The sequence below is a fragment of the Rhipicephalus sanguineus genome, chromosome 1 (genome assembly GCF_013339695.2).
Source record: "Rhipicephalus sanguineus isolate Rsan-2018 chromosome 1, BIME_Rsan_1.4, whole genome shotgun sequence".
NCBI classification, from domain to species: domain Eukaryota; kingdom Metazoa; phylum Arthropoda; class Arachnida; order Ixodida; family Ixodidae; genus Rhipicephalus; species Rhipicephalus sanguineus.
This window is the reverse complement of record NC_051176.1, coordinates 190,566,398-190,578,998: the sequence shown is the minus strand read 5'-3', so window position 1 is coordinate 190,578,998 and position 12,601 is coordinate 190,566,398. Positions and strand designations below refer to the sequence as shown.

General features: G+C 47.7%; 1 protein-coding gene across 1 annotated transcript; it reads left to right on the top strand.

Moving 5' to 3' along the window:
- Positions 1-487: 487 nt before the first annotated feature.
- On the top strand, positions 488-10,215 carry LOC119404287 (uncharacterized). Its single transcript, XM_037670847.2, has 2 exons — positions 488-650; positions 9,290-10,215. The coding sequence occupies exons 1-2, from the start codon at positions 636-638 to the stop codon at positions 9,722-9,724; spliced, it is 450 nt and encodes a 149-aa protein (XP_037526775.1). The 5' UTR covers positions 488-635; the 3' UTR covers positions 9,725-10,215.
- The last annotated feature ends 2,386 nt before the right edge of the window (positions 10,216-12,601 follow it).

The following is a 12,601-nucleotide window of genomic DNA, read 5'->3' as shown; positions in this document are numbered from 1 at the left end:
TACGGCTGTGACCGTGATATTTTACGTTTTTAAATACTGTAAAGTTGTGCGAGTGCGTGCAACGATGGGAGGTCAAGCATCATGCATTTATGGGCGTCTGTAATTTTTGGCTTCTATCGCTTTTCAGAATGAAACAGGGCGGCATTCATTATGCTCTGCGGAAATTGGCACTGCTGCAGTTTTTTTGTAGATCTGGAAGCGTGGCCACCCTTAGGACAACAGATATATGCTTCAGGCCTTGCATTGGTATCGACCGTGCTGTTTGGTTTATTCTGATAATTGCTTAATTACTACATCTAGTCATTTTTGTATTTCCGCCGCTGTGGCTTATACGTCTCATAGATTCCATCGCATGACATTGAGCCTAGTAGAGAGTGTAGTGCCGCAAGCCGCACACTGATAACACGCAATTTCCTCAACGTACGTCGAATGACGTGGCTGCATGCTCCGGGCTTCGCGCCCGGAGGGACGGGGTGTCCCCACCAGGAAACGGCTCCTGTTAGTGGCCCTGAGACCATGCAGCACGTGCGGAAGACCGGTTTTTTGCGATGCTGCTCGGCGATCGCATGTGCAAAAGAAACCCGCGAAACAGCGACGCAGCTAGCTGACAGCTCGTGCCCCTCCGGCGGTTCACCATGACGGCAAAAGTGGTGAGACGGCGACGCACTTCATGGTGGCGTGTGACAGGGGCGCAGCCAAAATTTTTTAGCGCGGGGGGGGGGGGGGGGGGGGGGGTCCGATTCCCTATTACGTGTCGTGTCTTCGTGCGTGTTTGTGCGTGTGCGCGTATGTATGTGCACGTACAAAATGTAAAAATTTCGGAGGGGGTTGAACCCCCCAAACCACCCCTCTGGCTACGACACTGACGTGTGGGTATACGTGTGAAACTGCGTGTGTGTTGGCCAGTTAACTTTTGCAAACGGAGATACGGGACAGAATGTAGGTGTAGTTGGCTTACAATGTCAGCAGGCTTGGGACAGTGATCGATTCGGGACCGCTGATCATGTCACGGAAAAATTATTGCGCATATGCTAGCTGTCTCGGATGCCAACTTCTTGTGACTTCCGCGGGTGCGTATACTCGAAGAACTGTTTGTCAAACAGTGCATTATGTGCACAGGCTATCCCACAGCTCACAGAAAGTGGCCAGCAAGGTGGAATTAGATATTTTTTCCGCTCCCCAAAAAGAGCTTTTGTAAGGCCACCGCTCCTTTTTATAACCAACACCAAGGATGCGCGAAGAAGCGTTAGTGCCCTTTTGTGGCCTGTGTACAAGGTGTTTACCACAATTCCCATTCTCGTGCGGTAAAATGTACTGCATAGGCCAGACAGGCAGATGCCTGAATGGCAGGTTGAGGGAGCACAAGTAGAAGTTAAACTGTTACCGCGATGGGTACGTACGTGGCAGACTTTTAGTGCACTGCAACGACTGCGGTTGCTACCTCTGTGTAATGAATGAACAGTTTTGTTTAGGAACATGAATAAGGACACACCGGAGATTGTCGCGGCTAATCTGATTGTAGTGATTCAACTCCTGCGCCAACTGCATCAAAGTGTGCCAAATGGAATTTACTGCGCCATATCCTGATAAAATCGACGTAAATTGCGCTAAACTGCGCAGAAGTCTCGGGTTTGAATGTGTCTATCACCGGCAATCGCACCGCCGGCGGGTCAAAACATGTGCAACTTCATCTTGGGGCCACTTAATTCATAAGCACGGACCAAGGGTCATTTCTCGGACGATGTCATATATGCACGGTGCCGACGCAGCTTCTGTTGTGCAAGTCGGCTCGACGGCAAAACGCCCTGTCCGCAGAGGCGGCGATTCATCGGCTGAGTCTGTTCCAGAAACGCTACTGGTAGCTCGTTTCAAGCGCCGCACGGCATGTAATTAAGGCAATGATCGGTAAACAATCAACCTTTTCATACAGTCGACTGAGACGAAAAAGAGGCTGGCTTTTGCATTCGGGGAATGCATAAGAAGGGACCGTGTGATTTTTAACATTGAGGCATGGGCGTCAGGAAGGGGGTGCAAAGGGGGCACGTTCCCCCCGCCACCAAGACAAAATCCTGCCGGTGCCCATGCCTTGAGGCACTGTTGTATGTCGCGGCGTTTTTCTGCCAATTCTGCTGATTTAAAGTGCGACATTTTATCAACACCAAGACTATAGATCGGTGGCATGAGCTTTGCACCTTGATAACCATATACAGTAAAATGCCACTTGAACGAACGTCAGTTGAACGAGCTATTCAGTTGGGCGAAGTTCTCTTAAATCCGTCATTGAACCCTATGCTGACTCACTTCAGTTTCACAGACTGTGTGTGTGCATCAGTGGCGTAGCCAGGAATTTTGTTCGGGGGGGGGGGGGGGGGGGCTCACGTTGCAGCGCGACTTCCTCATTGAATTTTTAGAACGACTAAGTATATGAATAACATTTATTTATTTATTTATTTATTTATTTATTTATTTATTTATTTATTTATTTATTTATTTATTATATCCTCAGAGGTCCCGTATGGGACTTTACATGAGGGGTGGGCGTCATAAAATGGCGGTATCGATGAAGGTGTATGTTAGGATGTGGTTGAGTCTGCTTCCTGGATGGCATTTTCGAAGCGCGCAAAATCGCGGATGACTGCTGCTTCGTTCGGAAGGTCATTCCAGTCTCGGGCGGTGCGCAAAAAGGACTGCAGAAATGAGGTGGTGTGGGCACGTGGCGGAATCACAACATTTGGATGACTTGTGCGATGACCGCGATGGAGCGGCTGGATGAGGTGGTTGTCACGCGGGGTTGAATAAAAGAATCTGTGAAAAAGGCAGAGACGTGCAATACGACGAGGAAGAGCGAGGGTAGAAAGATTTAACTGGGATTTGAGGGCGGGGACCCTCGAGTAGCGGGAATAATCTGAAACAATGAATCTGCAGTTTGCTCGGTTCTGTACTGACTCAAGTATTTCGATATGATTAGTTTGGTGGGGATCAAAGACAGCAGATGCATACTCAAGTTTTGGTCTGACAATGGTTTTATAAGCGAGTAGTTTAACGGAAGGTGGTGCCATGGAAATGTTACGGTGTATGTACCCGAGAGCGCGGTTAGCGGAGTGAATTATGTGATTTATATGGTCGCCCCAAGATAGGTCACTCGAAAGATGGACAACCAGGTATTTAATCGAGTCAGTAGCAGCTATATGACAGTTGTTGATTGTGTAAGTAACCGGCGTGTGGTTTCGGCGACGATGGAAAGAAATTAGTAATGTTTTTTTCGCATTAAGGGAGATCAACCAGGTGGTACACCACTGCTGAATGCGTGAGATGTCATGCTGTAGAGAGGAGACATCGGTGGGGTTATTTATAGGGCGGTAGAGGACACAATCATCAGCAAAAAGACGGATGTTAGATTCAACGGAAAGCGGAATATCGTTAATGTGTATTAGGAATAAAAGAGGCCCTAGGACGGTACCCTGGGGCACGCCGGACAAGACATGGGAGAGGTCGGAGGAGTGATCATTAACATGCACGAATTGTTTGCGGTTTGTTAAGAATTCTTTAATCCAGTTAAAAACATGCCGATGAAGGTTTAGACGCGAGGTTTTTAGAAGGAGACGGGAGTGGGATACCTTATCGAAGGCTTTTTGCAAAATCTAAGAACAGTGTGTCAATTGGGATGTTACGGTCCATATGAAGGTGAATGTCGTGCAGGAATAATGTTAGTTGGGTCTCGCATGAGCGATCTTTACGAAAGCCATGTTGGTTTGGGTGAAAGAAGTTTACGGATGATAAAAAATGTAGCAACATGAGAAAAGATGACGTGTTCCATGATCTTTGAACAAACACTAGTGAGCGAGATTGGTCTGTAATTACCTGTAAATGAGCGGTCACCTTTCTTGAAGACCGGAATGACCTTCCCAACTCTCCAGTCTAATGGGACTTCACCTGTGTCGAGTGACTGCTGAAAAATGATTGACAATATGGAACTGCATACATGTTTAGTATTTTTCAGAATTTTGGCGTTTATGCGATCTATACCGCATGACGAAAAGTTCTTTAATTGGTTAATAACTTTTACAATTCCCTCTGAATTGAATTCAATATTTGGCATTGGCGGAAAAGCAAAATGCGGAAAATCAGGAAGTTCGTTGTTAGGTGCGTTAGTAAAGACGCAACAAAATGCAGAGTTGGCGGATAGAACGTCGCAATCGCTAACGGGGGATCCAGAAGTGTCACAAAGAGAGACTGTGGTTTTGTCGTCCGGTTTCATAATTTTCCAAAAGCGGCGTGAGTATGTACATGTATTACCATGTACATACATTGTCACTGGTATTACCATTAACATGTATTATCAGTGACAATTTGTATAAGATGCTGCAAATCACTTCTTGAATGCTGCCCTCCGTTAAGAACGAGTAAGAAATGTGTTTTTTTTTTTTTTCGTAAAAATATTATGTTGGCATGCCCGCAAAATCTTTCCAGGAATAACTGTCTTCAATCTTTTCAATATTTTTGTGTGTGTGTAACAGGTACGGGAAATATCACGTAAACTTCGGAACTGCATCAGTTTTGAACTGAAGAAGCGCCTGATAAAAAAAAAAAACGAAGTCCACAAAATAACCAGGACGAGATACAACATTTTAATGTAGATTGTTTAGGCAAAATGTTCCTCTTTTTGCAGAAATGATGCGGCCAGGGAAAAGCAAGGATTGGAAAGTACACCTCGAATACGGGTAAAACATAAGTCACCGGAAACAGTGCGCAGTATGCTTACGCAAAACTTCACAAATGTACATTTAAATATGCAATCAATAAACGGAACTAAGCAATGATCATTATACATAATGCCCAACTGATATGTCCTTGGGCCAAGCTGCTGTCTCGGATGCACCATGTGAACAGAACTATAAATGAAGAGCGCAGAAATAACGAAAGAAACTATTTCAGAACTGTTTTAAAAGTGCGAACCACTATTGTGCACTCAATATAAAAGGAAGGTTGCCGCTTCTAGTTCAAAAAGCAATGAAGAACAAAAAAAGACAAATGAAAGTAACAAACAATGCTGCTAGTACGGCTTCCCAACAGTTGAATTTGTTTGGTAACGCCGCGTATGCCGACCTCTCAGTGAACAAGGTGAAGCTGTCGATTGGCTGGTAATGACCACCTGATGCCCGTATTCTTATGTTTATATTAGGTCACAGTGTTAATTGCTAAAAGGTACAAAATCCTCACGGCTTTAAAAGGTGGTAAACAATAATATTGCGTCAGAATTACGGGCTCATTGACCTGAACTCTGGAAGAGCAGTGTCTTTTCCTTTCGTTTGCGCTGATTTTTGTCCTGCTCGGTATCAAATGACAAAGTTGACCCGGCGAGCAAGCTTAGCGAAACGGTCAATGACTTCCGACACGCTGATGCCGACATTTCTGTGGGCGTACAGAAGTGCCTGGCCAACCATGCGCTCCTCAGACATCGTGGAGCGTAAGTATTTCTTAAGTACCCTCACGCTTGAAAACGTTCTCTCTGCGCTGGCAATGGTCACTGGAAGGGTGTCTAGAATCCGGAGTAGCTTGTACACATTCGCATAGAACCTGCTGTCGCAATGAGAGAGGGCATCGGTTCCAGTACCGGGGCGCTGGTTTGCTGCTTTGTTAGCCCACTTTGTCCACCATAGTCGCAGTTCTCCAAAACCAGCCCTCGTTTCGACGTCATGCGCAAAAACGGTCAGGAGATTTTCTGCTCCTTTCTCCCGATCATCTTGCATTGGCGGTATTGCGGATGGTACAATTAATGAAAAGTCCTTTAGAAGTGCCCTGTGCTTTTCGAACCGTTGGTTTAACTGGTCTAGTACGTGGTCCATGAACGGAATGAACTGGGTTCTGCGAAAATATTCTTCCGCGCTTTCGAATGCATTGCTCCCAAGGTTTTGCTTCCGGACACCGGCTCGACGGCTGGTGATCTCCACATTCAGTTTTTCTGCCAATGCCTGCACTTGTGCAAATATTTTTGAGAAAGAAATATTCGTGTTCCTGCGGTCACTTTCAACTGTCTGCTGTACCACTCCTATGTCGTCAATGGCAGCGCTCATGTCGATACTCCACGTCTGCAGCTTCTTTGAAAGTGGCAGAGTCAGTGCTAACACGTGCTCCGTCACATGCAGGCTTACAAGGAACGCTGGTGAAAAGAGTGCCAACATTAGACTGTTTGCCTGCACTGGACTTTCGCCATTTCTAATAAACTTAATCTCCTCTAGTGCTGCGATCAACGGCCCAAAAAGGCTCACAAATGAAAGCACTGCATCGTGCTTCTCGGCCCAGCGCGTTTCGCATAGTCCCAAAAGGCGCTGCCTTGTAGACTCAGGACAGCTCAAACTTATCATTTTTCGCAAAACATGTGAGCGGCTAGAAGATTTACGGAAAAATACTGACGTCGCCTTCAGAGTCCAAAAACAGTTTCGAATGTCTGGGATGGAGCATGCCGCGCACACAACTAGATTAAGGGAGTGACACGCGCAGTGAGTACATAGAGTGCGGCTGGATATTTCTCACGAACAGCAGCTTGAACACCATTCGTTTTGCCGGCCATCGAACTTGCACCATCGTAGCCTTGACCACGGAGATGCTACATGTTAATTCCCATTTCTATAAGGAGCCTTATGATGGTGTCCGCGAGGGCCCGGCCATTTGGTCGTGAATTGGCACAAAGCCTAAGAACACTTCTTCGATTCCGTTCGCATCCTTATTAAGGTACCTTGCTCAAACAGTAGGCTGCTCGATACCAGCAAGATCCGTCGTTTCATCAGCAAGTACGGGGAAGCAGCCTGCAGCGTTTACTTTTGCGACTAGGCTTTCCTTGATGATTGCAGCAGAGATTTCTATAATGTGGTTTTGTACATCTGGACTAAAATATGACCTTATGGCCTAAAATATGGCCTTATTTGGGCAACTTTCCAAACGCTTTTTTAGATCTGTGTCGCCACAATCCGCGCGCATACGAAGCAGCTCTCTGAAGTTGCCTGTATTTCTAGAGGAGGCTGTGTTTGAATCCATGGGACCACTGTCTCTATGGCCACGGAGAGCCAGACCTTGCCGCCCGCAAAAGAGAATTGTCTCAACAATAGGCTGTAACTTCCTTCGGGTCTCTCTTATTTGAATTTGCCTGCCATGGTCCAGTTGATCAACAACACTGGGCACACATCCTGAGAAGGTTTGAAGAAAACTATCGGCTACCAGGTGAGCGTCAGTGCGATATTTAGTGACTTCATGTGCACCGAAGACTTCGAGGGCGCGCTTCCACTTTTGAAATGGCTTGGATACGAGGGCCTTAGTGCGCGCATGTTGGCCCTTGCCAATCTCACTTCTGCTAAAAAGGACACACACTCGGCAAAACGCACCCTCTTGAAGCGCTGAGTAGCTAAGCCATCGGGACCTGTCCAGCCAAGCCACGTAAACCTTCGTTTCTGCTTAAAATCGTTCATAGACTTAAACATATAGCATGGCGGAGGAATCCAAGGAGAAGCTAGCAGTTGATGTTTTGTGTCATCATCCACTTTTGAGCCATCTGTGTAGAGCCCGATATCAAACTTGCTTCTGCTAACATTTTGGGGGTGAGAAAAAGATAAATAATTAAATAAATGATAATCAGGCTGAAGCCAAATAAATCCCACCACCCGGGCGACGCCGCTGGTTGGTGGTGTATGAGAGCACGAAAAATTCGGGGGGGGGGGGGGGCTGAAGCCCCATAAGCCCCCCCCCCCCCCCTGGCTACGCCCCTGAGCGAATTTCAGTTCTACGAACATATTCCGTGACGCCATCTAATGCCTCCGAGGTCATGTTGACTATTTCATCAAGTACAACCGCTCTTTTTGCAGCATAATTTTACCGTGGCCTTCGCGATCAGCTCCGCCAATGGCGCGCCGCCAGAGCTAATGGCGGAAGCGACAGCCGTAGCCTGCAATCGCGTGATGGTTATCATGAGTGCCAAACGGAAGCGCGTGTCTCTGGATGAAAGACTGGATATTTTGTGTAGAAGCACTGGTGCACTTGGAGGTACTCAATGGGTTGAAATTTATGGGTTGAAGGAAACGCCTGATGTTTCTTTCACCTTATGATAACACGCTACAACATAGCTGTTTTCAGTTTAGCGAACTTTCACTTTAACAAACTTTTTCCTGAAGTCCCTTCAAGTTCGTTCAAGTGAAGCTTCACGGTTGTATTGAGAGTGCTATTTCGTAACACTCTAAATGCAATGCTGTACAATTTTATACTTTCATGCACTTTTTATTGATCCAGTATTGATTTGCTTGCGTCAAAAAAAAAAGATAGCTGAAGAGGTTATCCCACATCTTCTGCATGAAGCCCTCATTTTTGAATAAGAGAGTGAAATAATTAGTGCTATGGAGGGCATTTTCTCCATGAGATTTGCAACGAATCGAGATATTTATGTGGCTCTTCGTGCGAGTTTGAAATAATTATTCAGGTGTCTAAATGTAAATGCAACTTGCTTGTCCAGTCTACTCCAGAATGTGAAATCAGCTTCTTTATAGGGTCCTCCCAGATGCGAAATTACCTGCTCCAGAGTGCTCCAAAATGAAAATTTTTCTCATCCAGAAATTGCTCCGAATCAGAAGTCCTCGGTAGCATCACTGTGATCGCAAAAGAAGGTGCCAACTGTGTCAGCGCCCCCTCGATTACTCTGAGCGCAAAGGAAACCGCCTATCTGGATGATGATGGCTTGCATGATTGAGTTTTTCTTTTTTCTTGCTGTCCCCTTCTTTGTTATGAGTACGTTTCTGAAATATAAATCAATTAGTGGCACGCGTCCTGTCCTCTTCCTTTGTCTCTCTCTTTTCAGCGCTACAGCCTCATTGAATGAGCTGGAAACACTACTTGGACATGATGCTTCCGGATGTTATGCACAATTTCGCATGCAAGTTCTCAGAAGTTGTTGTAAATATATTTCGCTAATTAGGTAATCAGTTCTAACAGAAAAAAAACATTGGTCCCATCATCGCATCTGTTCGCCCCCCTTTTTTAAATTAGCTAAAATACACTGTAGAGCGACACGCTTCTCTCTTAACGCTCGTATGCCGTCATTTCTCTACATCTTTTACAACTTTGCACCGGCATCTTGTCTTTCTTTTTACGACATTTTGTCGGAAAAGTCGGTATATATAAATGGTTATTTGTGTGGCCGCAGGGCAGTCCTTGATGGAAACAACTAAGATAAGTTTCTGTCCCGATGCTGAATATGATTATACGCTACTGGTGATCACTGTGTACGGCTTCCTCTCCTCTGGAACAGGTCATTGCATTGCTGCTACTGGCGCTGACAGCGTACTGCGCTAACGGCCAAGGCCAGGGCAAAGGCTTAGGCCGCGGCAAAGGCCAGGGTCACGGCCAAGGTCGCGGCCAAGGTCACGGCCACGGACGAGGCAAAGGTGGACCTGTTGCTGTTGGGGGCCCACTGACATCTGGTCCGCTCCCAGGAGGTGGTGGAGGCGGCCAGTTTCGCGAGTCCGGTGGCTTTCGGCAGACTGAGGGCCACCGGGTCGAGGAAGGTTTCGAGCAAACCGATTTCTTCAACCGAGGTCAAGGCAACGGGGCTGCTTTCTTGGGCACCAACGCCGGAGTGCTGGAGTCGGGCCTGTTGCAGCAGGTGAAGGGCAAGTTCAAGATCATGGGCAAACTTCGCGGATACACGGCCGCCGGCAGCTCCTTGCAGCAGCAGCAGGGATAATAGCCACAGAACCATCGCCAAAACAGCCATCAGCGTGCGAACTCTGTCGAAACTGTGTCTTACTAACACGTGATCGAAGAAGGCAGGCGAATTCTCTCTCTCTCTCACTCACTCTATCTTGTTTTTAGCAAAAGCTTGTATGTTTGTCGCTGTTAGATTGGCACCGTAAATGCGAAGACTGCTATAGGCTGCAAAGTTCCCGCCGAGCGACATTGCTATGAATCCTAAGCGGTCTGAAGTACACCATGCGCGCCCACGAAATTATGCACACACGCAGACGGCTAGCGAAGTTGATCAGCGTGTCCTGTACGATGGTTAACCAAGGCGGTGCAAGTATCTTAACCGGGTATTCATAACCGCAGAATTTAGCGCGGTATGAAAAGTACGTACTCCTAGCCAGGCGGAGTCCAGCATAGCAGCCACAACCTCTAACTTCCACAGGTAACCAGTTGTGCGCGTGGCCACTTTCATTGCGTTTTATTGCGATATCAATTATACGGACAGTCTCGGCTGGATTTTGCCGTCGCCGCCGTCATGCACCGTATATGTATAAGTGTGTATATATATATATATATATAAAAGCCCCAAAGAAGAATAATTCAGAATAATGCTTCCGAGGCGCGGAATCGAACCAGGGACCTCTTCCTCCGCAGCGAGTGGCGCTAGCCACTACGCCACGAAACGCAGATCCTCCACGTAGGTAACGGCGAGCGTTATACACACACCCTTTACCACTGGACGGACTCAGAGACGGCTGCGCTTATAAGCGTTTCTTCATTACCAGCGAGATGGCGTTAGGAGCACGACAGGCGCATTTAAAAGTCGTCAGCGAGATCGCTCGCTTCTTATACTTGCGCAGGGAGAACCTTGCCCTTCCGCTGTCTGCTCGCGCGGTTTTCTTGTGCTGAGGGGAAGAGGGATGTTTCACGCTTTCACCATGATGTCCGCGCTCATGTTACGCAGCGTACGAAAGCCACTCGAGCTCAAGGGACGCCGCTAAACGAACAAACAGAAGATGAGCGCGAACTATCAAGTGTCACAGCTCGACACTTGAAGCACGCTAGTTTCCTTCGCTGCTTCGGCCGCCTTTGCAACAGGAGCGCTGTTCAAACTGAGAGTATCCATTGGCGAGCCTCACTTCATATAGCATTAGTTTCTTGCTATCGCATTCATTGCTTCGGCCTTGCGGCGAAACTGTGACTTTTTTCATTAAAGAATTCGGCAGTTAAATAAAATATATGTCTCGGTTGAAACTATACTGTTTCTTTAAAACATCAACAGCAGTATAGGAAAGCCGTAGACATATACACAAAGTAAACTTCGGTAGCTTTATGGGCTGTAGAAATTGCAGTAAACGTCGCTTACAAACTAAACAAGCGTCAGGCTCCACACGCTCAAGGACGAAGAGGACAGATTTACCAGAGCGCTCGCTGCCACAACGCCCAGATAATGACCAGCGTGAGTACCGGGAAACGTATGTGCTTGCCCCAAAGCGAACATTTTCTGCTGCTTGCTTTCAATATCGCCCAGCCCAGGGGCGTAGCCACGTTAGGGCACACCGGGCCCGAGCCCCCCCCCCCCCAAAAAAAAAAAACAAATTTTTTGCCATAGCATACAGAGCAGAAAATGACACTCGACCACATCTGCCTGCTCGTCCCCACTACACAGATCAAGGAGGTGCGCCCCCCCCCCCCGAAAAAAATTTCTGCCTACGCCCCTGGCCCAGCCTTCCCCGACGCCGTCTTCACCGAATGCGGGCAGGCCGCTACGTTAGCACACATGCTCTGGCATTGCGAGCCAATCGGCCCGACTTGCAGCAAGACCGAGTGGGATGCGCTTCTGTGCAGCCCCCAAACTTCAACACAAAGCCTGGCCGCGCAGCGCGCCCTGCCGGTCCCCACGGGGGAGTAGCCAGGTGGCGCAGGGCAACCTCCGCGTCTGCGCTTGACTGTAACAAAACGTTGTACCAGAGAACATCTATGTTGTAATCTCTCTGATCACGTGACCGTCCGATATTGGATGCGCGGGCAGATGCTCTCGCATACTTGCTCCCGCATCCGCAGATCATGTGATCTCAAACGCACGTCACGTGCCTTGAGTATCCGTGTAATTACTATCGCAATAAAAACAGTCATTCTGCTTTTCTTGGTGTTCATTATATTTTGGCTTCGTGTTGGAGTCTGCGATATACAGCGGCATAATTGTGCTCCGATACCGCGCATACGTATCAACCATACCGGCGTGCAACCTTCGTCAGAGGAAGACATTTCTGTCGTGGGTGGTCATGAGTCGGAATGGGCTGAAGTGGCAACGCTGTAGGCCCACCGACCTCACCCATAGATTTGTCAGCCGAGAGCTGGATGTGGATCCTAAATTCTGCTCGACGAGATGGGCAGACCGGAGGAATTACAGGAATTTAGGCATACCTGCATGGTGCAAACAGCTCGACCACACAACGGCTGCCACATCGTTTGCCGGAACGTGCACATTCGGACTCTGTGCCACTTTGACCTCGAGCGCCTGCTACGGATCCGAACTCTCCACCATAAGTGCCGTACTGTAGTACAGAGCCCTCCACCTAAAGTGCCGTCCTGCAGTACAGTGTGCGAGGGACAGAACACCATAGGAGGTGCTGGCGCTGTAGTCGTTTTGACTGCAGCTTCAGCACTTCCAATTCGCGATGTGCCAATTTATATGTACTACATTTTATTTGTATACTGCTTATATGCATTCTTGACCGCTGCGACTGCTCTGTCTTGTTTTCTTTGGATGCGGGGCCAATCACGCTGCGTTTAATTCGCAGCTTTTACAGCGAAAGCTGTTATGAGATCATTTCAACGGCCGTTTTTGGTGGCGTAGTTGTCCGCCGCCGCCGCC